The sequence below is a fragment of the Dipodomys spectabilis genome, unplaced genomic scaffold (genome assembly GCF_019054845.1).
Source record: "Dipodomys spectabilis isolate Male_0828 unplaced genomic scaffold, ASM1905484v1 ptg000054l, whole genome shotgun sequence".
Classification (NCBI taxonomy): Eukaryota; Metazoa; Chordata; class Mammalia; order Rodentia; family Heteromyidae; genus Dipodomys; species Dipodomys spectabilis.
The window spans coordinates 37778759-37805304 of NW_024870731.1; the positions used below are offsets into that span (position 1 = coordinate 37778759).

A 26546-nucleotide genomic window follows, 5' to 3' on the forward strand; every position below is an offset into this window, starting at 1 on the left:
AGGCCTCATATAGCTCTTTGATGAGTAGAGGCAAAAAGACAGTCTAGGAACACGGCTCCTCCCCTCTGCTGAACATGGTCAGCCACTTGACAATAATAAACCTCTATGAAGTGCCTGGCACACACACATGCCCAGGAAATGACAACTGCTGTGGGCATTTATTCATTCCTTCACTCACTCGCTCTCTAGAATGTGTTCCCTGATGTCATCATTAAGAGTCTTTGGCAGACTAAGTTGTCACTTGAGGGTTTGATCTTGAGCTAGTCGCCCCCCCCCCCCCCCCCCCCCGCCTTCATGCCCTCCATGCATTTCCCCTCTTCTCCTCTTCTCTTTAATGGCCAAAGCACTTCAGGTGATGTGGGAAGCTGTTTGTAGCACAGTGTCCCGGGAGAGCAGATAGGGCTGCTGCAGCAATCACTGCTGCTGCCAGAATAAGCGGCCTTTCCTGGACTGCTCCCGCGCCAGGTGATGAGCCGAGGAATCAGTCATCTCAGCAGATCCCCCGGGCTGGTCCTCAGAAATCACACTGGCTCTTTTCTGTGTGTGAGAAACTGGAGCACAGATCCAAGTAACGTTCCCATCGAACACATCTAGCTCCAGCCTGGCCCTGAGCGCTCACTGAGGCTCCTCTCTACCATGTCTTCCTCTTTGACCTTCCCTGTCCTGCCCTTCCCTCTTGGTTTTGGTCCTGTCACCTCTTCATCTGCCACAGTCACTGCCAACTTCACTCTGTGCCTCTCTGGACCCTGGCATCAAAGCCTACAGTGTGCCTGACCTGTGTCACCCAAGGAGTATGGGCCTGTCTGCATGGGGAAGAGTCAGACCTCTCTCTGCTTGCTCTACTGAAGATACCTGGTTCCCTTCCCCTCTCTGGTAGGTTCTTAGATTACCTCTCCGACCTCTGTGTGTCCATGAACAAGTCAATTCCAGTGACACAGGAGCTGATCTGTAAAGCCGTGCTGAATCCCACCAATGCGGACATCCTCATTGAGACCAAGTGAGTGGGCCTGGGGACAAGAGGAGGCTGGCAGCGAGGAAGGGGTTTACCCAGTGAGTGGGCCTGGGGCGGGGGAGAGGAAGCCATGGTGAAGAAAGGCTGTAGGTGGAAGATGTAGTGTTCAGTGATGTTGGTGCTTGCAGGTGATAAAACCTAAGCCCTGTGTTTCTGAAAGGGAAGCTACATTTCTTTGTCTTTTGTTTGTGGGTTTGTTTGTTTAAAGGGGATGGGCCATCTTACTTGGTAGCTCAAGCGGGCCTCAAACTTGGGATCCTCTTGCCTCCACTTCCAGGCTGCTAGGATTAGACCATGTGCCTCTATCCTGTCTTCGGGGAAGCTAGATTTCAGAGGATCTCAAAAGCTGTGTTCTCTCTCCTCGTCCTCTCTAGGTTGGTTCTTTCTCGTTTTGAATTTGAAGGTGTTTCAACTGGAGAAAATGCTCTGGAGGCTGGAGAAGATGAGGAAGAGGTGTGGCTATTTTGGAGGGACAGCGACAAAGAAATTCGTAGTAAGAGTGTCAGGGAATTGGCCCAGGATGCTAAAGAAGGACAAAAAGAAGACCGAGATGTTCTCAGCTACTACAGGTGAGCGAGAGGCCCGCACTTGGGTTGGGCTGCCCCAGAGGCTGGCCCTCAGGAACATAACTGATTCGTTGTGGGTCATTATAAGGAATCACATGGCACCATTTGATAAGATTCTAACAACAACAACAAAAAAGATGTGTTGTGTGAGTTTAGAATATAAAATTCCACTGATTCTTAGCCCACTGATATCTGGGTGTATCTGCGTCATGAAAGAAAGAGGACCTGCAGCAGCCCCAGGTAGAGCTGCTTCATACATACTCAGATGGTTAAGAGTCACACTGCCAGCTGAGCACCAGTGGTTCATACATGTTGTTCTAATTACTCAGGATGCTGAGATCTGATCACAGTTTGAAGCCAGCTTGGGTGGGAAAGTCCAAATCTGTGACACTCTTATCTCCAATTAACCACCAGAAAACCAGAAGTGGTGTCATGGCTCCAAGTAATAGAGTGCTAGCCTTGAATGAAGGAGTTCAGGGACAGTGCCTAGCCCTGACTTCAAGCCCCAGTGACTGACCAAAAAAAAAAAAAAAAAGTTCAGGGACAGTGCTCAGGCTCTTGAATTCAAGTCCCTAGATTTGCATGTGTGTGCACACATGTACGCACACATACACACAAGTCAGACTGTTAGTTCACACTTTGTGGGTTCAAATCCTGACCTTTTTCTTTATGAAGTTTTGACTTTGGTCAAGTTTGATTTTACATTCCAGCTTCCTTAGTTGCAAAATAGAGGTGAAAACACCAGTCTTCTATAACACTTACAGTCAGAGCTAGACAGTGTCTGCTGGTACATGCCTATTTCTGTTTTGTTAACCTGTTTTTTTTTTCCCCGTTTGTACATACATCCATACAATTGGTACATACATTCATACAGTGTATACTGATACGGGTGAAACAACCCTAATCCGAAAGTCTGAAATTGAAACCCAAGACACCTGAGCCCTGACTCAACGCTCAAAATGTTTCTGAATTTAGAACATTTGGAATTTTTAGAACAAGGATGGTGGACTATGCAAATATTCAAAAATTCTCTAACTTTGGTCCCGAGCATTTCCGCCAGGCAGTGCTCAGCCTGTCCTTGCGACTTGATTTCAACACTGAAGGATTCTCTCTCCCCCCCCACCGGCTTCCACACATGGTGTAACTTCCCCCAGCTGCCTCGTACCCAGGGTGTTCACTTGTTGACTTGGGCCCACCATGTGTCACCAGTCTGCCTCTCCCAGTAATCTCCTCCATCCCAGTATCTTCCTGACCCCAGGTCTAAGACCTATTCCTTCTTCCCCCTGAAGGGAAAGGATAGAAAAGGAAAGAGCAATGTGAACCATTAGATTGTAGGGTAGTAAAGGGCAGTAAAATCACTGTTTCTAGCATTTTTAAATAAAATGAATACAAGTTTGCAGTTAAAAATGTCTTGCCTTCTGTATTTTGGTCTCTTACCTGATATTCCTACAGATGGTGTTCATCCCTGCAGTTTTCTTGGGTTTTTCTATTCTGTCTCATGTCTATTCAGTCATAAAGCATATATATTTTGTATTCTTAAATCTCTATACAAATAGCGCCCTACACTCTTTAAAGTACCGCTGAAGAGATAGAACTAGATATCCATGTAAGGTCTTAACTATTTTTCTTCCTATTTTGTACGATAAACAAGGGAAATTGAAATAGAAAGGACATAATTGCTTTAACACAGCTGGACACACATGTGACTATTGTCTGTCCACTTTTCTCTACAGCAGAGCACAATGTTTCCTCTAGCTCTGTTTGCATGTATTTAGTACAAAAGCTAAAATAAGTTATACAAGATTTGTTGCTAGGCCGGGAGCCGGTGGCTCACGCCTGTAATCCTAGCTACTCAGGAGGCTGTGATCTGAGGATCGCCGTTCAGAGCCAGCCCAGGCAGGAAAGTCTGTGAGACTCTTATCTCCAATAAACCACCAGAAAACTGGAAGTGGTGCTGTGACTCAAGCAGTAGAGCGCTCCCCTTGAGCTGAAGAGCTGAGGGACAGCGCCCAGGGCCAGAGTTCAAGCCATGACCGACTCAAAAAAAAAAAGGTATTGCTGTGCAGGTTCAGATGGCCAAGCATCACTCCTGGAAAAGCTGGTGCCTCCTGGACCACCATGCACACTCCGCACATCCTGAATGATTTCTGGAGTGAGAACTTGTCTATGATCGCTTTTCCTTTCCCAGGTATCAGCTGAACCTCTTTGCGAGGATGTGCCTGGACCGCCAGTACCTGGCCATCAATGAAATCTCAGGCCAGCTGGATGTGGACCTCATCCTTCGCTGCATGTCCGATGAGAACCTGCCCTATGACCTGAGGGCTTCCTTCTGCCGCCTCATGCTTCACATGCATGTGGACCGAGACCCCCAGGAACAGGTCACCCCTGTGAAATATGCCCGCCTCTGGTCGGAGATCCCCTCCGAGATTGCCATTGATGAGTAAGCTGACTGCTCCCTGTCACTAGCTCCTGACACTTTAAAGCTTCCCATTTACAGTGTTCTGTACAGCAGTAGGTAAACCATCCATGGTCTTGTGAAATCATACAATAATGATAAAGCTTTTTTTTTTTCTTTAAGCTTAAAATACGTGGTTGGCAAGTATTTCGTGTCTCAAGGAACTAAGAGTTGGGATCATTGCATTTTTTTCTTCCTGATTTTTAAAAAATTCTACACATATTTGAGTTTTTCTTGTGCCAACATGGAGAAATATGAGTGAACAGGCTAGAAAAACCATCTCCCTGCTAATCATTAGGCAGGAGGGTGGTGGAGACAGGCAATTTGATAAAGAAGATAAATGACTGAGATGTGTATGTACACATTAGGGAGGGAAAACGAAGTAGCATGCAGCTATGGCATTGTCTACTTCTGAGACTCTGTGTCCTGGCACAGCATCACTGAGAAGAACCTGACGTTCTGTTTCCCTGTCCCTGTCCTTTCCTTTCAGCTACGACAGTAGTGGTGCATCCAAAGATGAGATTAAGGAGAGGTTTGCGCAAACCATGGAGTTCGTGGAGGAGTATTTGAGAGACGTGGTTTGTCAGAGGTTCCCTTTTTCTGATAAGGAGAAAAATAAGCTCACGTTCGAGGTAACGCATGATGATAGATCCGGGTGTTTTGTCTGCTTTCCTGTGGTCATTTTTTCTGTGTGGTTAAGAGGAAGTATTTTTGGTGGGTGGATTTTTATCAGGAGGCTCTAGTTTTATACTGAACTAAGAATTGAGCTCAGAATAAAATAGCACTGCTACCAGACGCTTGGCTTAGGAGCAGTTAGGCTCATAAAAGAAAATACACAGGGTGGACTGAATCATGGGAAATGATAAAATATTATGTATGCTCTGTTATTAAAAGTGACAGGAGAGAAACAGATTGTGCTTGGGATCTGCCACATATGAATCATTTGAGGACTGTCAGTCCTTACCACCTCTGGGTTGAATGTTTCTGAGGCCACATTGGCCTCCTTTTAGGAATTATATTCCTGAGGGTTGCAGTGTTGTTTATCTGCGTGTGCCCTTGTTAGGTATTATTGGGGTCACCCAGTGTTCTCCGTGGGAAGCTGGGCCTGTTAAGTGATTAGGTCAAGTTTTTATTAACTGGTCACAAGAGCAGATGGTAGCTTTGCCGGCTTTTATGTCTCAATTTTTTTTCTTCCCCTGAAACAAAATGAAATTTGTATCAGAAATGGCAAGCTGCATCTATGCCTTTCCTTCCGCTATAGGAAGTCACCATCTGTTGTTTTATTATCTCGTCAATGTCAGGTCAGACAGAGGAGCGCAGATGACTTAATACCATCTTCTTTGTAAAACACAACAGGTTGTAAACTTAGCCAGGAATCTCATATACTTTGGTTTCTACAACTTCTCTGACCTCCTACGGTTAACCAAGATCCTCCTGGCCATATTAGATTGTGTGCATGTGACAACAATCTTCCCCATTACCAAGATTGTGAAAGGAGAAGAGAATAAAGGTAACAATGATGAGGAGAAGCTCAAGAGTGAGTATCTGATGGAAGAGAGACGCCCTCCTAGCCTTTCTCGTTAACTCTCCTGTCCTATCCGCCATGTGATAGCCTGTCTTGTCCTTGCCTTTCCTTCCCACCTCTTCATTATGATGCATCAGACAGAAAGAAAAGCTGAACACACAGCTCCATAGACTCACAATACTCATGACATTGCGTCCATGATCATTAGCACTTGGCTGTCTTTCCCCTTGTCTGTGGGTCTGTGTGTATATTGTTATTGAGTCATTTGAAAGTTACCTAACAGTTTGAGTGTTCATCTTCTTTTTAAAAATGTCATTGTTGGGCTGGGATGTAGCTCAGTGGCAAAGCACTTGCCTAGCAAGTTCAATGTCCTAGGTTCGATCCCCAGTACCAAAAAAGAAAAGACCCCAAAAAAAAATGTCATTGTTTCTGATGTTGATAAAAGTCTTGATGATAATGTGCTTTATAATGTATAAAGTAAAATAAGGCTCAGGCTTATATTTTGGTATCTGGTTTTACTTTGTGAGAAGAAAACCTATCTTTATATGCTTATTTCCCCTGATGTTTTAGAGTCAGAGTAGTAAGCACATAGTAGATAGGTATCTTGTTCTTTAATTTGTGTTATGCAGCTAGAATAGAAAAAATGGTATTTTTCACCTCTCACTATTTGCGAAGTCCTGTGTTATGCCATTTTGAGTGTATTATGCCAGTGAATCCAGTCCTGGAGGTGCTTTTTTGTGACAAGGCCGAGCCTCGAAGGTAATTTAGTGTACCTAAGAACAGGCAGCTGTCGGTAGCAGTACCAGGATCTGTGCCTTATCAACCCTTCTAATCCTTATTCCTGTGCATAATATCAAGCAATGATAGGTAGCCATTAAAACTTAGCAGGTGAATTAATACACAAAATAATTCCTTTGGGATAGTCAAAAACCCATATTGTTTCTGCCCCCTTCACAAGCGTGAAAGCTTTAATGGGTGTGACCTTTTCTGGTTCCTTGGGTCTGAGCGTGTTAACAGAATGGGAAAGTGTTAAATATTGTCTTGACCTCGATGCTCCGAGCACTCTCAAGAGGGTCTGACCTGTGTCTGTGCTGTGCCCTTCCAGGCAGCAACGTGATGAGGTCTATTCACGGTGTCGGCGAGCTGATGACTCAGGTGGTGCTCCGGGGAGGAGGCTTTTTGCCTATGACTCCCATGGCTGCCGCCCCTGAAGGCAACGTGAAGCAGGCGGAGCCCGAGAAAGAGGACATCATGGTCATGGATACCAAACTGAAGATCATTGAAATTCTCCAGGTAGGGGGGCGGGGCGGGGCGGGGCAGGCACTCATGCCGCACTGGTCACCTCCCTTCTGTCCTCTCTGAGAGAGAGCAAAGCTTTCTGGGGAAGAAAATTGTAGCAAAGGTTTTGGCTCATCACTTCCTATCATTTATGAACTGCCTTATCTTAATCCCTTTGCTGCCATCTCCTGCGCCTCCCTAAGGAGGCCTTGCCCCTTCTTCTATACCAGAGCTTCCTGTAGTTACCTGAGCTTTTCATCCTCATTGCCCTCCCTGCCTCGGTCCTTGCTATCATCTTTGCTTTGAATTCACTCGCCCCGTGTTCTCCAGGGGAGCTGAATCCCGTGTCTGTAGTTCCTTGCTCAGTTCAGGTTCCATTGGCTTTGCAAAGTCTTCCCCTCCCCCTTTTCATTCATCACTTCTGGAGGTCATGTGGTCACAAGTCCCTGTAAGCCCTGAGGAGCCAGCAGTAGAGAAAGTTGTAGGGATGGGAGGCCAGCGTTTTAAAGAGCAATGGTAAGAGCTGTTAAAATCTAAAGTGTCAGGATGGTTCAGGGGCAAGAAGGCCGAGATAATGCTTCCTGATTGGGGGAAGGTTTATTAGCAAAGGCCTCTTGTGTAAGGTGACATGATCAGAGACTTAAATGAATAAGGAGCTGGCTATGTTGATTTCCAGAAGAGTCTCAGGTTAGAGGAACAGCAAATGCAGAGTTAGATTTGGGGGCAAGGTTGGGAACAGTGTGGGTTCAAAGGGAATGGGAGAAAATGAATATAATACTTTTGCACGTTAGACCACTTAAAGCAGAAATTGCTGCACAAAACCTACAATGTAGCATGGAAAAATCTTTCCACTAAGGGGCAGAGAACTTTGCTGAGGAATAAATCACCTAGAGCAGAAGGAGAAGAGCACCACCTAGCGGAAGCTTTCCCCATAGTCTCCGGCTCCCCACCAGACAGCACAAGAACTTGGCTCTCTTAGGATTATTCTCTGTCCTGTTTCAACAAGTTTTTCTTCTTTACACAATTGCTTCTATTTGCCATGCAAAAATGCTGTAACCTCACAGAGACACATGGCAAAAATGAACGCTCAGCAGTGGTTCCCTACCCATCTTCCCACTCCTCTAGGCATCTTTACAGCCAGTTCACCAAAAAGTGCTATAAGCATTCACTCTGCTTGCCATCTCGGACTCCTTTAACCCTTTCAAGTTGACACCTAGATGTAGACATCACCATTCTGCATAATGCTGATTTTGAGACTTGGGAAGAAACCATAGATTCAATAGTCAGGTCAGCCATGTGTTCTAGTCTGGAAAAAGTGACTCCTAAGATTGGGGAAGGTTGCTGAGCAGGCTTGGGGGAAGCAAGGAGAGAAGAAGGAAGGGAGGAAGGAAGGAAAGAAAAGAGAAGAAGGGAGGAAGGGAGGGAGGGTCCTTAAATGGTGCCATCTGGTTGCTGTGTCTGTGGCCCTGGTAACGCTGGTAGGGACAGTGACTCGGCTGGACTATAGAAGGAAAGAACCAGAAGCCCAGGGCCGTGCCTAAATCAGAACAGACAGCAAGAAGCATATTGAAAACATTAAACCAACCTCATTCACAGTTGTAAACAAAATTTCTTTTTGTCAGGTCTAAATTTAAAGCAGTCAGCTTCGTTCCTTGAGCCAACTTGTGTTGGGTACGGGTAGGCATTTAATCCTTGCTGAAATGAAGTTTTATTTCTTGGAGGGTGGGACAGAGAGTGAGTAATGCCCGATTCCCATTGTTAAGTTAAGTGGCAAACTACTGAAGTTGACACGAGAGCTGAAGGTGCTGTGGGCTGGCTTGATAGGCCCCCACGGAAGTCTGCTGGCATTAAAATGACTGTTGAAATCTAAGCCAAATATTTGGCTCGGTTGGTGCTTAATGTAATTGATGCAGCTGATACCAGGCCTCACCAGAGTGCAGTGGCTTGGCTTGGCAAAGCGTCAAAGGTGGTATGTTAATGTAACCAATCTGTTTCCATTTCCACTTGAATCTTCAGTTTATTTTGAATGTGAGATTGGATTATAGGATCTCCTGCCTCCTGTGTATATTTAAACGAGAGTTTGATGAAAGCAATTCCCAGACTTCAGAAACGTCCTCCGGAAATAGCAGCCAAGAAGGGCCAAGTAGTGTACCAGGTTAGTGAATGCAGAATGAAATTGCAGTCATGGAGTGGGGCCTGGGTATAAAGAAAACTGGGGAACCCAAATAGCCTTCCAGGGGTGTGAAGCATCCGACTGCCCGTGAACCTTCTGTGACCTGCAAAACCATTTGGCGCATGACGGGACAGGCACATAAACTTCTCATTGGCTGCCCACTGCCTGGCTACCTGTGTTGATAATTCTGTATGGTTCCTAGTGATGTTATAAATACCCAAATGGCCTTCGGCAGGAAACGAGGCTCTCCACCTGAAAATAGTAAAAGGTGAATGAGTTTTGTGTTTTGTTTTTGTTGGCCATGGGGCTTGAACTCTGGGCCTGGGCACTATCCTTGAGCTCTTCAGCTCAAGGTTTTCTGGAAGGTAAGAGTCTCACGGACTTTCCTGCCTGGGATGGCTTTGAACTGTGATCCTCAGGTCTCAGCCTCCTGAGTAGCTAGAATTGCAGGCATGAGCCATCGGTGCCCAGCTAGTGAATATGTTTTGAGGATAATTGTATTTTATTTTTCTTAATTTTTTAAGAGTTATTATAAAGGTGATGATAGAGGGGTTATAGGTACATAAGTCAAGTAATGAGTACATTTCTTTTTGGATAGTATGGCTCTTCGATCACTATCTTAGTTTTTGCCTCCCGTTCCCACCCACAAATTGTATAGTTCATTTTCAACATAGTGTCTAGCGAGTACCACTGCTGGGTTACTGTATTTTAAGGACAGGATCTTGAGACTTGGGGCAGGAGAAGATTGGGACAATTGTAGATTGCTGCCAGGAGAGATCTTACTGCCTCAGGTCTTGGATACTTAAACGGCTGAGGTTTCTAGTATTGTGGTTACCCACAAAGTCCCCATGAAAACAAGCAAAATGACAAAGACTCTCCAGGAGACTTCATGAGCAACTTTTTACTCATGCTGGAAGTTTCTTCCTCCCTAGAAAATAGTGGAGAAGGGTAAGAGGAAGGGTAATGGTAGAATTAACCCCTCTACAGAGCCCCAGGCTTCCTCTGAAGGAAGTTGTCGCTGTGATTAGGAAGGGGAAAAATGGCGGGAGGGTGGGACATTGAACGGCATCACCTGGCTACCCAGGCCTGGAGCCTTGCTGTGTATGGTTCTGGAGGACTTGGGGCTAGCCCCGCAGCTTCGCCCTGACAAGACTTGGAGCGCATTCACCACAGCTTGTTTTCAGACCTTACCGTATTAAAGCTATGTTCTCTCACTTTTCAGGTGCTCTAGACTTTGAACACATTGAAGAACAAGCGGAAGGCATCTTTGGAGGGAGGAAAGTTTACTTTCAGTTACTGTCTTGTAAGGGGTTCTGTGATGTAGGAGTGGCTCTTCTAGAATTTTCTAAGGCTTCTCCTTGACCTTATTAGCAACTCTTTGGAGTGGACTGAAGAGTGTGGTGTGCGTGTGTGTGTGTGTGTGTGTGTGTGTGTGTGTGTGTGTGTGTATTTCCTGCCCAGATCAGGAAGGATTGAAAGATGTGGCTCAGGATTACAAAGTTATTTTTTAAGTAGTGAGGAAATAGGGACAAAAGAAAGAAATGGGAGGCAGGAGGCAAAAAAAACCCAGTTAAGTAGCATCTTACCCTTCTTACCTGGTAGGCTGCAGTTTATCCTTTATCCCTGCACTCTTTACAAGCTATGAAAAGAAGAAAACACAGTTTTCTTTTTGTTTGTCCTTCCTAGTAGGAACCCCTTTTTAAAATGTCACAGTCCTCAACTTTAACTTATACTATCATTATTATGATTATTGTGAACTCCAGTACCTATAAACATAAAACTTGGTATGACTACTCTATAGTGCTTATAATTAATGTGCTTGGCTTGATTATCTACTGTATCTTTCGCCCAAAGAACGTCAAGAAATTGAAGCTGAAAGCATTGATTGCCTCTCACACTTTCCAGGGCTGAGTAGGGCTAAGCCAGGTGATTCTTCTGGTTTTTGTGTTAGTTGTGCAGGTCTCATGAGGTCGTTTCTGGAGTTCATTCGCACATCCAGGTTGTTTTACTCCCCTTTCTGGCACCTGTGTAGGATGTTTGCAAGGTTTGAATCTCATTACCCTCTGCCCTCATGGATAGCTTAGCTTCTTTGCAGCCTGGTGACTTAATTCTAAGAGCAGATGTTCCAAAATGACAAGCCACAAGGGTGCAAGCAGTAGTTACACCCTGCTTGCATTGTCTTTACCAATGTGCTGTTGACCAAAGCAGTTCTTCGTGAGGGGAACGATGCAAAGGCCCCATTTGTTGGGACCACTCATGTTAACAATTCATCTCTGCGGTTAATACAAAACATATGAAATAGGAATTAACAGTTTTTGATAAGATGTAGAGTGTGTGTGTGTGTGTGTGTGTGTGTGTGTGTAGTATATGGTTTGAACTCAGGCCTGTTTGCTTGCCAAGCAACCATTACCACTTGAGATAATACCCGCAGCCCTTTTGCTTTAGTTTTTTTTTTTTTTTCTAATAGAGTCTCACTTTTTATCTGGGCTGTCTTGAACCACCATCCTTCTCTATAATTTCTCTAAAACCATTCTGCCTAGCTTTTTATTGGTTAAGATCGAGTCTCACACACTTTTGATTTTTTGCTTGACCTATTCTTGAACTGTGACCCTCCTGTCTCCACTCCTAAGTAGCTGGGATTGAAGGTGTGTGCCACCTTACCTGGGCAGGTGTGTGGCCATTTTGCATTGCCACTCAGCCCAGTGTCTGATCAGTGAGTTTACCATAAACTGAGATCTCTAACAGCTAGCAATTAAAAGTCTTATCTCTATGGATGAACATTGAGTTTACAGTGTCTTCAGTACACAATTAAATAGGAAATCACATCCATTTTCATTTCTCTGAAGGAGAACACTGTAGTCTATACTAGAGTCTAGGTGTTGAGTTCCAGATTGTAATACCAGTTTTGTCAGTTTAGGAGTATAAGGACGTTTGTTTAAAATTTGGCAATTAGAGCTTCTTAATTGTCCCTTTCACTCACAATATAATTGAAGATAAATCGAGGCTGTGAAAAGAGCTGATGAAAAGTGAAGTCTCATGAAATGGACCAAAGTGTTAGACTCTAGCTTGGGTATGGCAGGGCCTGTGTGGGTGCGCGTGTGCGTGTGCGTGTGTGTGTGTGTGTGTGTGTGTGTGTGTGTGTGTGTACACGCTCGCGCGTGCGCATGTGTGCGTGTGCCCGTGTGTGAGTGAATGAGACATCTGCAATTCATCTGTCCTATCCCCTTCCCCTGTGCTCCGGCAGTGAGGAGAACACCCCGCTGGACTTGGACGATCACGGTGGCAGGACCTTCCTCCGCGTCCTCCTGCACTTGACGATGCACGACTACCCACCCCTGGTGTCTGGGGCCCTGCAGCTCCTCTTTCGGCACTTCAGTCAGAGGCAGGAGGTCCTCCAGGCCTTCAAACAGGTGGGTCCCGTGCTAGACACATTCATGCCACTGCAGTTCGCACCTGACAGCTAGCACTCCTTAAAAACCTCCAGCTAACGGATTGTGTTCACTAAGGTCCAACTGCTGGTTACGAGCCAAGACGTGGACAACTACAAACAAATCAAACAGGACTTGGATCAGCTGCGGTCCATTGTGGAGAAGTCAGAGCTCTGGGTGTACAAAGGTCAGGGCCCCGACGAGCCCATGGAGGGTGCCTCTGGTGAAAACGAGCACAAGAAAGCCGAGGTGAGCCAAACGCGCGAGCGAGGCTGCCCCGGGGTGGACAGGCGTCTCGAAACAAACTTCCTTTTCAGTTTTTAGTCTGATTAAGTGCAGTTTATCGGATAGGTTTCTTTTTTTCCTTTTTTTCCCCCCTTACGAGACTGCTTATGAAGTAGTGAGGGAGACAGATATTCTCATGGAGAGTAAACTACTAATTTAAAGTCTAGCCCTGTTTCTGGGCTGCCCTGGACCACGTAGAGGAGACTTGGCTATGGAGTGAATTAGCACCAGGTTTCCTCACACAGCTGCCGGGAGATGTTCCCTGGCGATGGCCTGGCCAGGCCAGGGGAGCTAAGTGTAAGCAGATGTCCTGGTATGAGTAGTGTTTTCCAACGCAAAGGTTGGGAACCAGTGCAGAACTCCCATTCTTCAAGGGTGGTACTGACCGTAGCAATCCAATAGTAGACCAAGAGTTGTCCAAATCACATCTCTGTCCATTTTGGTCCCTAGGAGGGGAATAACAAGTCACAGAAGCACGAAAGCACCAGCAGCTACAACTACAGAGTGGTGAAAGAGGTAAGTGCTCCCCTCCCTGTTTTCCTTCCTTACTGATTCTCTAAGGAGCTTTAATTTGTGGTTAGGCAAGTGAAGGGCACAAACACTTTAGCTTTTTTCTTCATGTTAAAGTGAACAGGGAGAAAGTAGTGCTCTTAGTTTGAGTGTGACATGGGTTCTTACATTTGTCCAAACATGAAACCCAGCTGCGCTACTTAATAATTTGTGGGCCCTCAGTTCCTCCCTTTTATAGGTGAAGTCTTTTTATAGGTACCACCTGTTTCTAAAGCATTGCAGTAGAATGAAGGATTAACTGATAAAATTGCCAAGGGTTTGTCTCCATGCTTGACTTTAGACATCTTTGCAAAAGGAGTTTGAAGATGCGCAGCAGAGCTTTGTATTTTTGTGTTTTTACCTTACAGCAAGGCTATCTACAGGTGTTAGTATTGATGCCCACTCATATAAGTGTGTATGTGTGTGTGTGTTGGTACTGGCACTTTAATTTGGGGCCTGGGTGCTGTTCCTTAGCTTTTCTAGTTCAGCTTGGTACTCTACCATTTGAGCTACAGCCACACTTCTGGCTTTTTTGGGGTGGTTAATTGGAGATGAGTCTCTTGGACTTTCCTTTCCACACTGACTTCAACTTGTGATCCTCAGATCTCAGCTTCCTGAGTAGCATTACAGATGTTGAGCTATTTGGTGCTTGGCTCAGCTCATTTGATTTTAAGTGATCTATGAATTTCTCCCATTTGTTGGCAAAGCATGATCTCCTGCTTATTCTGCAATATGCAGTGTTCGTCTAACATGGATTTGATTTATTGCAACCAAGAGCAATACTGCATATTGGAGGAATTTCCTTGTTTTAGTCTTTAATGTCTTATGATCCTTACCCTGCGATCTCTTTCCCGGCTATCTAGTTCCTACTTTTCTGAGGTCAATTTCTTTTCCCCAGATTCTGATTCGACTTAGCAAACTCTGTGTCCAAGAGAGCGCCTCGGTGAGGAAGAGCAGAAAGCAGCAGCAGCGGCTGCTGCGGAACATGGGTGCACACGCCGTGGTGTTGGAGCTGCTGCAGATCCCCTACGAGAAGGTGCGCGGCAGCTCCCTGGAGCATCAAGGCTCAAAGCCCATGCCTGTCATGCTTAGTTACTGAGGGGGAGGCATACAGCTGACGTAACTGTTGTAGCCATAAAGCAATTCAGGTAATTTGTGTGACACACACGTACACACACACACACACATGCACACATGCACCAATTTAAAGATTCCACAAAGAAAGAGGAATCCGTTTTTCCTTCCTCACTCTCAAGCTTGCCAGATAAACGATAGCTTGGTCTGCATCACAGGTCAGAGCTGTACCTGCAAATAGCAGTGCTATTTGGCAGCCCTGAAGACCAAGCTAAGAACCACGCGTTACTCAGTGTGTCTGCAAGCGTGGATTGTGCATTCCCAAGGGCCACATGAGTACACTGATGTCTGGGTATTTGAACCTATCAGGCGGCGCTTTGCTTAGGGTCTCTTTTTGGGCTGCTAGAAGTTACACTTTGCCTCCCATGTTTCACACTGTCCTCTGTAGTTGGTGGTAAAAATTGTATTTGGGGGGGCAGGAGCCAGTCTACTCAGGCATCTGCGTCAACTGACAAAGCCTGGTGAAAGCATGCAGTCAAGCGGCAAAACCCAGGGAGGATTTGTGTTCTGCCACTTGACAGATGAGGAGACTGAGGCCAGTACAGGCTTGGAGTCCGTGGGCTTAGACTCAGGCGGACTTGTCACAAGCATTTCCTGAACAAACTCACTGGTGGCTGGCATGGTGCTCAGCCTTTTCTCCTTAATTCATGTCATCCTGCTGACTTAGAGCTGAGCAGTTGAGGTGGTAATGTCATCATCAGTGGAAAACCATGACTAGGGTGATTCGTGACACAGCTATAGGTAGTGGGTGCTACCCTACTCCACCCTGGTGCCTCTTATCTCAGGAGTTCTATGCAAAGAAGCTTCCTCCTCAGTTGTGGGGTACATATGATTCGAGTGAGTCAGGTCTTTCAGACAGCCACAGGCTTGACCCTGCTAATAGGTCAGGCATGTAGCCAACTTACAGTTAATGTGGTGTGCAGGTCACCCAAAGTTTTGGACTAAGTTGATCTTCTTACATGTAGAGAATAAGGAGATACTTGCTGACTGTAGCTTGGTCTTGTTCTGTCGTCAGTTTTCTGACTGAGCAGTGTTAATGTACACTGATAGTTCAAGGGCAGGATGATGTGTGTGCATGCGTATGTACATGCACAGAGGCTCACATACTATAAATAGGAGCCAAAGCCAGTTTAGTGCTCGCTTTTATCCAGCTCGGAATGGCTGTTACATTTTGAAATAGTTACACTAGTATGGAAGAATGTATTTATTGTTTTTATTTCTTGACACACCCAGCCTAAAACACTATCTTGCCCGGTAAGAAGTTGACTGCTGTCAGTCTAGATCAGAACCAATTGCTTGCCTGTACTCCATAAGCATTGTCTAAGCATTCCACTTTTCTCAGCTGGTATAGCAATCGTGTCAGATGTGTGCTTTATCATCTCCGTGTACAGATGGGGAAGTGGATGGTGGTTCCCAGGCACACAGCTAGGAAGTTGTCCACGTGGGAGGAAAGTGGGCTTGGGGACCTATGGCTCCTCCCTGCCACTTTCTTCCCTGCCCCAGTGCTGCCTGCGGCTGAGGCGATGGACGGAGGTGTCTTAGGACCCTTGTGAGCGGAAGGGCCAGGTGGGGTCATCTGCAATCATGGCGTTCTTTCTTGCTCTGTTTTTCCAATCTGAAATGTTGGCATATTTAGAATTGGGCGGAGTGGCCATAGGTTTTATACCGCCGCCTTGTGACAAGATGTTTAACTCTTCACACAATACTGAAAAAATTTAATATATGAAATGCTTCTAATCTCTGTAACAAAAATCCCATGTTTTCAAGTGTGGAGTACCTGGACAGCTGTTATATCCATCATGTTGGTAGGAAAACTAAATCTTTGGTTTAAATAAGTCCTGAGGTGACAGGGAAAGGAGATGGCAGGTGCACTCGCTGTGGTTCATAATCAAAGGACTTTTCCAGTAGGTCAGGGCCGTTGACAAGGTGAGCCTGAAAACTGGGGAGTGAGGCCTTGCATCAGGTAGGAGGAGGGCTCTGCTTTGCTGTCAGCCATCTCTGTGAGTGTCAGCGATTGCTGGACAGTGCATTCTAGCACCTGAGTTTGCACGCAGCATCCCTGGTACACACTGCCCAGATCCCCTGCTAGCAGCTGTTGGCATGGAGCAGGAACTCCTGTCCTGACCTAGCAATCAGTGCTGTTCATCTCTGTCCTCCCGCACAGGCCGAAGACACCAAGATGCAGGAGATAATGAGGCTGGCTCACGAGTTTTTACAGAATTTCTGCGCGGGCAACCAGCAGAATCAAGCTTTGCTGCATAAACACATCAACCTGTTTCTCAACCCAGGGGTAAGGCAGTGTGTGTTGGTGAACCTGTATAGGGAGGATGTGGAGGATCGGTGTGTTCTGCTGCCTTCTGGGACTTGTCACAGTACAGTCCTTTCCAAAGCGGGGAACATTGTGCCTGGCTGCCAGGAGGTTGTAAATACTCCCCACCCTTGGAGTAGGGGGATGGAGGCTGGGGAGGAAGGAGCACGTGATGGGCAAAATAAGATAACATTTCTCTCTCTTTTTTTCCCCTAATAAGCATCTCTCTCTTTTTTTTATTTGGTCAGTCGTGGGGCTTGAACTCTGGGCTTGGGCGCTGTCCCTGCGCTCTTCAGCTCAAGGCGAGCGCTCTATCACGAGCCACAGTGCCACTTCTGGTTTTCTAGTGTTAATTGGAGATAAAAGTCGCACGACCTTTCCTGCCTGGGCTGGCTTTGAACTCTGATCCTCAGATCTCAGCCTCCTGAGCAGCTAGGATTACAGGCGTGAGCCACCAGCCCCCAGCTTTAGCATCTCTTATTGTACTAAGGAAAGCAAAAGAGAATTGCTAAGAAGTCTTATCACCTCATCAAGTATATAATACATACAGCAGCATATCTGTGTTACACATTTGAGCAAAATAGTGCCCCACTTTATATTATACAGGATTTTTTTTCATTTAGCATGTTATTGGATGCCTTTGCAAATCAGAAATAATTTTTTTCTTGCTCTTTTCAGTGGCTAAATGGCATTGAATAAAGTGGATGTGACTTTTTTAAAAACTATCCCCATATGAGTAGCTAATGTTCAGTTTGGGGGCTTTGTAAATAATAACAGCAGAGTACATCTTTATACATGCATACATGCATTCATGAGCAGTAATGATGCCTTTCAGAAAAAGGACTGCTGGTTGGTAGGGTAATACTACATCTTGGTTGTAATTTTAATTATATTTTCATTGTTTTTAGTTTTACCAAAGGGTTTCATTCAGCATGTCAGTTTATGAGCATGATGCATCTTGGCAAGAAAAGGAAAAAAGTAAAGATTGAAGCCCCTACTCCCACCAAACATTAAAACTCAGTAGGCCTCAGAAACTTTGGTTAAAAATGAAAAATAAAGTCCCTGAAGCACAAGAATTTCTTCATGACTGTGTAGTAATAGCAAGCACACTGTGCAAACAGCCCTGATTTTAAAGGAACACACGTTTCTTCATCAGATGTCATCATGAGAGCATCCAGAGGCATTTCCATTGAATGTGTCCATAAATAACTCATTGTTTAATTTTAAATTTTAAAATTTTAAAAAAATTAAAAATTCAATAGCAGAAAAAGACAGCTCATTTCTACAAGTGGACAGAAAAACTTAGACACTCCTTCATAGAGAATATCCACATGGCCGGTTCACATGACAGGGCGCACATACAGTCAGCCATGAGCTGAATGCAAGTGTCGTACATGTGCGTGATAAATTCCCACTAAAGTTCAAAAGACCCACAGTAACAAGATACAGAATTGTAGCTGTTGGTAGAATGTAGACCTAACATTTCTAAAACTGTTTGGCATACTTAACATTAATACTTAAACCCCCCAAGTCCATTCTTGAGTCTAAATCCAGTGTACACAAATGTGTATATTGTTGACTAGAAGATACAGACAGAAAGTCTGGAGCAGCACTGTCAGTACCATTGTAAGATGAATACCATCAGTAGGTGTTAACGCGGGGTCCTCCCCCAGGGGCCCATCCGAAATGGAATAGATGATACCCATGCAGCAAAACAAAACAACATCCTGATGAGGGCCAGTGCCCTGTGTTCACGGACAAGCCAAACTGACCTGTGGTTATAGTGAAACAGTGGCATGGGGTATAAAGGAGGCCTATACTGTTTCCTGATCTGGGTGCTGAGGTTTCCTTGGTAGTCCATTGAGCTATTTGTTTGTTTTACTGTTTACTAAAACAGAAGATAGTACAAATGTGAGAATGCAGCCTCCGTGTATGCATGTGTGCGTGCGTGCGTGCAGGTGTGTGTGTGTGCAATGGGCTATTCTTTCCCTCCTTTTCTAATCTGCCCCAGCCCCATTTTGAGCATTCCCCTCTGCTCTTGCCTTTGTGTCGTGCCAGATCCTGGAGGCCGTGACAATGCAGCACATCTTCATGAACAACTTCCAGCTTTGCAGCGAGATCAACGAGCGAGTGGTTCAGCACTTTGTCCACTGCATCGAGACCCACGGGCGGAACGTCCAATATATAAAGTTCTTGCAGACAATTGTCAAGGCGGAAGGGAAATTCATTAAGAAGTGCCAAGACATGGTCATGGCTGAGGTGACCGTAACCTCTTTCCTACAACCTCCACCTGGGGTTCTGTGGGAATTGAAAATTATTTAATCTTCTCGGTAGGAAGGGGCATCTCTGCTGTATGGGAAGGTAGAATGTAATTGTGTCTATAATTTCCTACTTGTGGGCTTAGGCAGGCGGCTGATCTGATTTTCCTGAGCAATAAATCTTATAAGGACCCTCGCTTTGGATTCTTCTCAGAAGGAAAAAGGAAGAGAAACAGTGTACCCAAATGGACTAGATGTGGTTAGTGCTCAGTCAGCTAGAACAGGGCTCCTTCTTGTGAATGGGGACTTCTTTAATTACTAACTCCAAGTTGTTTCACGTGTTGATTCTCATGAGGAGCCAACTGGTGTGTAGAATCAATGCAGTTTTATGTGGTTCTTTTTGGATCCTGGTGGATTTTTGTCTTCGATCAGAAAGGCCCACCCTGTCAGTCAGGACAGAATGGCTTCCACACATATTTAGTCCTTCTGCCTTTTCACAAAGGAAGTCTCCAATGAGCTCACGATACTTAGATCTGTAATCCCACTCACCAGTGTGATTCCAGCAGCAGTCCTGCAGTGTGATTTTGAGTTGGTCCCACCCTAGGATATGAATGCTGGCAGTGCAGACATCTCAGACCCTCAGTGAAGCATTTCTGTAAATGAATATGCAGCAGAAATTAATGTGCATTAAGTGAAATAATGAAGGTGAGAATAGCTAACACTACTGGAAGCTTACGGTACTATTCAGAACAGTCTGAATGTAAAATCATTTCAGCGTCAGAGGTTATATTTGTCCACATCTCTATGGAGAAACTGAGACACAACGAGTTTGGGTCTCCTGCTGAAAGTGTATTTTTGGTATTTGGCATTTACTTAATCAGAGCTCATGCAAGTCAGTTGTTAATAAGTAATATTGACCGTGTTCATTTTGACTTTTGTGCCAGCTTTAAACAAAAACCTGTATTTTATGTGGTGCTGAAATTGATATATATTTATTAGAAGATACCTCAATTTGGTGACACATTATCAACTGAAATGATTTGACTTTTATTTTTTTTTTATCAGTACTAGGGCTTGAACTCAGGTCTTGGACCAGAGCTTTTATGTTCAAGGCTAGCATTCTACCACTGGAGCCACAGTGCCACTTCTATTGCTTTTTGGTAGTTAATTGGAAACAAAAGTCTCACAGTTTTGCACCTGTGGGTTAAAATGATAATGTTTAGGGCTTTTTGGTCCATCAGCCCTATAAATGAGTGACATCTAGATGAGTTGAGGAATATAGTAAGACTGGTTTGGGAAGACAAATGCCAAGGCCCTCATCTTTCTCTGCACATAGAATTGTATAAGGCTACTGCCACTGTGCTGAGCTCGACATACCAACACGCTCTGTTCTTTCTGCAGCTGGTCAATTCAGGAGAGGACGTCCTGGTGTTCTACAACGACAGAGCCTCTTTCCAGACGCTCATCCAGATGATGCGGTCCGAGCGGGACCGGATGGATGAGAACAGCCCCCTCATGTACCACATTCACCTGGTGGAGCTGCTGGCTGTGTGCACGGAGGGCAAGAACGTCTACACTGAGATCAAGTGCAACTCGCTGCTCCCGCTGGATGACATCGTCCGCGTGGTCACCCATGAGGACTGCATCCCCGAGGTGAGCCAGCCGGGCAGGGGTGCCCTGTGTATCTGCCTCTTGTGTAGTGCACGGGACCAGAACATGTGGATGAGCCTGCAGTTCATACTGTTCAAAGAGCTTCCGTAGCTGGAACATTTTCCTAAGCTCAGGACCAAGGGGTTGTGAGTTTCTCTTTCTGCCCCTTTAAGCAAAGCAGGAGATAAGCTTCAGCCTCTGTGGTACTCATTCAGCCTGTGTGCCCCAAGTACACACCTCAGAAAAAAGCGAAGACTGTGTTGAGATGCGATCTTACTACAGAAATGATGAGTGACCCCTATAAGAAGTTTAGAATTATGGGCAATCACTAATACTATCAAATAATTTTATAATTCCTCCAACCCTAAAGAATGCATGTTCATTTTGATATTCCTTCCAGGCTTCCTTTGGCCCTATTTGCTTAGGTTAGTAATTAAAGAAATGCATTATACAGTGTATATTTTTCCTTACCTATTTAAATATACATATATAGTTTATATTTTATTGTTTTAAAATTTTTATTGTAAAAGTGACACTCAGCAGGGTTACAGTTACATAAGTCAGGTACTGAGTACATTTCTTTTTGAACAGTGTCCCTCATTTTCTTCAGTTTATATTTTAAACAGAAATTATATAATTTGTATGGCATGTATATACCAAATCTATATCACATTATGCTTTTAGACTTAGTGCAGTTAGTGCATTTTGAAAAGCTCAAGTGCTAAAGAAAGATCATAAAGGGCTAACTCATGAAAAATCTCCTAGTCTGCTTCCTCTCACAGAAATAATTGTTTCTATTTCATTGTTCTGCATATTGTGTGTGCTTATTATATGTACACATACACACACACATATGCCTGCGCGCATGTATCTAAGCACAGGACAGTTGCATCCACATTGGTATGTAGAGTATTTCCAGTAGCCCTAGGCCTAGCCAGCCACGAGTCTCTCTGTGCTGCTTTTGGGCATTCAATATAATCAGGATCTATAATACTGACTTGATTCTTCCACTTAGCATACTTTTTAAAATTTGTTTTAATATTTTTATTGTAAAGATACTATACAGAGGGGTTACAGTTACATGAGCAAGGCAATGAGCACATTCCCTAACCAGCATTGTTACCGGAAGGGATAGCAGAGGAAAAACACAAAAGCATACTTTTTTTTAAGGCTCATGCAAGTTTTAGCTTATCATGGAACTTCACTTATATTGCCAAGTATATATTGCCAAGTAACACGCCATGATATGGATGGACTACATTTTATTTATCCATCCAGCCTTGTGGACTTTTATTATTTATTTATTTATTTTGGGTCCGGTAGTGGGGCCTGAACTCTGGGCCTGGGCGCTGTCCCTCAGCTCTCTACCACTTGAGCCACAGTGCCACTTCCGGCTTTTTTCTTTTTGCTTATGTGGTGCTGAGGAATCGAACCCAGGGCCTCATGCGTGCAAGGCAAGCGCTCTACCACTGAGCCACCTTCCCAGCCCAGCCTTGTGGACTTTTATGGATACGTTTTGTTTGGCTACATGGGATCATGTAGTAGAATGGTTTTAATTTCTGGGTCCTGGAATACTAAATGATGCAGAGTCTTCTTCCATGTGTCTTTTGGATAGTTTGTATTCCTTTGAGAAGACACTCCTGGGGTGTCTTGTTTGTGAGGATTTGTAGAAGTTCTTCATTGGTTCAGTATTGCACGCATCTCTCAGCATTGCCATCTAACTTGTAATGGTACCATCTCCTGGGCAGAATTTTTGTTGCTGGTTACTGACATAAGGGATCGAATTCAGGGCCCTCAGTTCCTTGGCTGGTATTCCTCCACTTGAGCCACACCTCTACTCTGTCTTTTTGCTAGTTATTTGGAGATGGAGTCTCCTGGCCTTTTTTGCCCTGGCTAGCTTTGAACATCAGTCCTCCAGATCTCAGCCTCCTGAGTAGTTTAGGATTACAAACGTGACCTACTGGTGCTTGGCCCATAAACAGAAATTCTTAAATTTAGTGTCATCAAATGTATCCCTCTCCTATGGTCAGAATTTTTCATCATTCTTTACCTTAAAGTCACGAAAAACACTATCTTTCTAAAAACTTTATGGTTGTTTTTTTTCAAATTTGAGAATATCAGAAGATAACAGAAGTAAGAGCTAATGGGAAAAATGCAATATCCACTTTTGATCTGTGCTCTGTACTTTTAAGAGAATGCAGCTAATCCATTCCATATATCAAGTTAGCTTTTCACTAAAGCATGCTTCTGCCTTCCAGGTTAAAATTGCATACATTAACTTCCTAAATCACTGCTATGTGGATACGGAGGTGGAAATGAAGGAGATTTACACCAGCAATCACATGTGGAAATTATTTGAAAATTTCCTGGTGGACATCTGCAGGGTAAGGCTTTCTGAATGTAAAGAAACAGAGTTATAAAGTGTGTGGGGGTATCTGTATGTCTGTGTGTATGTATCATCTATGGACAAAGTGTAATGTGGATTTAGTGCAACTTGGTGGTAGAGTTGAGCATGCAGGTAAAGAGATCTTCAGAGATTAATTGCGAGATTCTTTCTGATTTCATATTTCAACAGAATATTCGTATTTTAAAAGAGTAACTTGTGGCTAAGTGCTGGTGGCTCACGCTACTCAGGAGGCTGAGATCTAAGGATCACAGCTCAAAGCCAGCCCGGGCAGGAAAGTCCATGAGACTTACGCCAATAAACCACCAGAAAACCAGAAGTGGCACTGTGGCTCAAGTAATAGAGTGCTAGCCTTGAGCTAAGGGACAGTGCCAGGCTCAGAGTTCAAGCCCCATGACTGATAAAAACAACAACAACAAAAAAACCACCTTGTGGAATCATGGTATTTTCTGCTTGACTGTGTACTTACAGGCAAAATACCTGCAAAAACTTATTTTCTGGGCTTTAGGCATGGCTCAAGTGATAGAGCACTTGCCTACAAATACAAAGCCCTGAATTTAATCCTCAGTCTAACCCCCACCAGAAAACATACCCCAAACTGCTTTCTAGTTGTAGATGCTATATAAAATAATACTCAGCTCAGATGTTGGTGCTACAGATGTATGTATATGTGTGTGTGTGTGCATGCGTGTGTGTGCAATCTTTTGACTCCATTTGTCTTAGACTTAAGGTTTGTAATTGGAGGCCTCCTTTGCTTCTTAAGATCAGTCTTAGCTAAAGTTCTCTGTACAGGACTTGTTAATACATATCCACATTACGAACCATCCATTTCTATCGTAACTACTCAGGTCTTTTCTTGTGGCTAAAAGGCAATCACAGCAATACCCAAACAAATGGGTATAAATCAAACATTATTCATAAAGGCAGCCACTAGCCCTTAGTTTATTGAGCCCTACATTTTATTGTTTAGAAATGCTATAAAGCCCTGTGAATATTTCCTGAAACTATTGAGTACTAAGTTTTAGAACATGATCATCTATTAATACAACTTTTTTCATCCCCCCTTTTTTTTAGTATAAGCAATTTTAAGTTTCAAATTATAGAATGAATAAGCTTAGTAATCATTATTTAAACCTACAAATGGCAACTCTTTAACAAAATTAAGTAGAGTACAGTTAAATCTAAGGTGTTAACTCACACAAAACATATGTAGTCATTTATTCCAAATTATCCCCTGCTGTTTTGAACAGTGTAATCTCAGTACAATTCTTACTGAATGAATGAAAGCCGGAGGCTGTCAGACATGCTGGAGTGCATGCACTTCACTCTCCTGATTACATGCATTAGGGCCCTGTGGAGCAGATAGACGGCTTGCTCAGGTGGGCAGTTCTACCTTTAAGGAACAAATTGAGACACCTGGGGTTACCATGCTTCTTACTGTTCTCCACAGCTTTGGACATGGAGAGGAATTTTCAGTCCATGGCTTTGTCAGTCTCTTCCCAATCTGGATGTGCTATGAATCAATACCATGATATCTAAGCTGATTTTACTTGTCTTTCACCACGACGTGGACTCTAATCTTGCTATGGCTAACTTCTTACAGGGAGAAAGACTGATGTGTAGGTTTTAGCTTTCATTATAAGGGTAGTCAGCAGGCAGGGCCATGGGCTTCTTAATATTTTCTACTGGGTTTAGGTGTAACGTTTAAAGCACTCAATTGTCTTCCAGGCCTGTAACAACACAAGCGACAGGAAACACGCGGACTCCATTTTGGAGAAGTATGTCACTGAAATCGTGATGAGTATCGTTACTACCTTCTTCAGCTCTCCCTTCTCCGACCAGAGTACCACTTTGCAGGTGAGAAGCACAGCAAGGGGCAGAGAGTTGGTGCCGGTCCTCAGCAGCTGAGGCTGACGCAGATGGGGTGTGCAGCTCTCTCGGGTGTGGGCCATTCAAGGAGCATTGGAAAGAGATGCTCTTCTCTTGGTGGAAGATAGCATTGACAGGGCTGCTCAGGACTGGTTCTAGGACATCTCCAGCCCTCAGATCCTGGAATTCATGGATATTGAAGTCCTTAACGTGGATAGGACATGCCACAGCAGACTTCAGATCGTGTCCAGATGACTTAGAACAAGTAACATGATATAAAAGTTGTTAAACTGTATTACTTAGGGAATAATGACATGGAGAATGTGTGTATGTTAAGTACTGACCCAGTTTTGGTTGAGTTTGAAGATAAAGAACTCGTGGATATGGAGAATCAGCTGTACTTACTGATAATATTGATTTTCTTTTAAAAATCTTTGGTGCATCAACCCTCTTCAGGATTTTCTACACTTCCCTCTAAATCACAGAAGATCTTAAATAGATTCTTACATACCCAACACTCTTAACAATGAAACACCTGATCTTATCTTTTTTTTTGGGGGGGGGGGAGTAGTACTGGGGCTTTGTACTCAGGACATCTCAGGACTTGCTTACTTGGCTGGCACTCAACCACTTGAGCCACACCTCCAGCCCTACTTTTTGCTCAGTCCACGGTTACCTCCTTTCTCTGTTCCTTGTACTTTGAGTTGTGCCTGGTTGCTAATTTGTTAATAAGCATCTCTGGTCTCATCTCTGAGACCAGAGATGAACATGGATAAGGTAAAATCTTAGCCAGAAAAATGAAGTGGTCAGCAGAAGAGACCAGAGAGGACATAAATGATTAAGGTCAGAGGTAAAGTAGGCCACAGGGTAGATCAGGAATTACCATATAGGCAGGGTAAAAGACCAGACAGCACCTCCGGACTTAAGAAAAGGGGACTTGGGCAGAATGTGGCAGGTAGATGTATTATCCAGCTTCATGTTAATATAACACAATACTTAAGGCAACTGATAAAAGATTTGTGTGAATCATAGTTTGGGAGAGTCTAAGGCATGGCACCTGCATTGGCTCAGCAGTGGTGATGGTGGCAGATGGTAGTGCATAGTGGGAGCATGCATAGAAACAAAACTGACTGAACTGGAGGCAGGAACTGGAGAGAGGAAGAACGAAGGAGGGAGGGAAAAGGGCAGGAAGGAAAAGATCCCTCAAGGCACACATCCCAATCACCTAACCACCTCCTGCAGAGGCCCACCTCTCAGATTTCACCACTTCAGTGTGAACCTGTGGGAGACACTGAGATTAAATAATATCCAGACCTTAGCAGCACCACATCCTTTTGCCCAAGGGGTCCAGTGAACTGATACGATCGAATTACCCATTGCATTTGGACAGGGAGGGCAAGTTACTCTTCTCCATTTATTTCTTTGGTATTGGCAGGCAGAGTGGATGCTCAGTAAATCCTAGTTCAATTGGACTATAACATAGGGGTATTTCTCTCTGTGAGTTAGGCTCTTAACTGCTTAGGCCTAGGCAAGCACTCTACCACTTGAGCCATGCTTCTAATCTTTTCCTGTAGTTATTTTTGTGGGTAGGGTCTTGAATTTTTGCCTAGGGCTGGCTTTGGACTGTGATCTTACTGTGTGCAGCCTCTCAT

General features: G+C 44.3%; 1 protein-coding gene across 5 annotated transcripts in view; it reads left to right on the forward strand.

The window, feature by feature from the left end:
• Positions 1-26546, forward strand: part of Itpr1 (inositol 1,4,5-trisphosphate receptor type 1) — a 297583-nt gene that overhangs the window by 137258 nt on the left and 133779 nt on the right. For 3 of the 5 annotated variants that reach the window (XM_042680110.1, XM_042680115.1, XM_042680113.1), the window contains 17 exons: positions 878-997; positions 1387-1581; positions 3767-4018; positions 4524-4665; positions 5390-5570; positions 6664-6851; positions 8853-8991; positions 10232-10286; positions 12254-12419; positions 12516-12686; positions 13173-13238; positions 14170-14307; positions 16570-16695; positions 18772-18972; positions 20373-20624; positions 22880-23005; positions 24754-24882. In XM_042680110.1, coding sequence (XP_042536044.1) covers positions 878-997; positions 1387-1581; positions 3767-4018; positions 4524-4665; positions 5390-5570; positions 6664-6851; positions 8853-8991; positions 10232-10286; positions 12254-12419; positions 12516-12686; positions 13173-13238; positions 14170-14307; positions 16570-16695; positions 18772-18972; positions 20373-20624; positions 22880-23005; positions 24754-24882 — 2647 coding nt within the window. The remainder of the gene's footprint in view (positions 1-877; positions 998-1386; positions 1582-3766; positions 4019-4523; positions 4666-5389; positions 5571-6663; positions 6852-8852; positions 8992-10231; positions 10287-12253; positions 12420-12515; positions 12687-13172; positions 13239-14169; positions 14308-16569; positions 16696-18771; positions 18973-20372; positions 20625-22879; positions 23006-24753; positions 24883-26546) is intronic. The other 2 variants (XM_042680112.1, XM_042680114.1) reach the window with 1 other exon arrangement.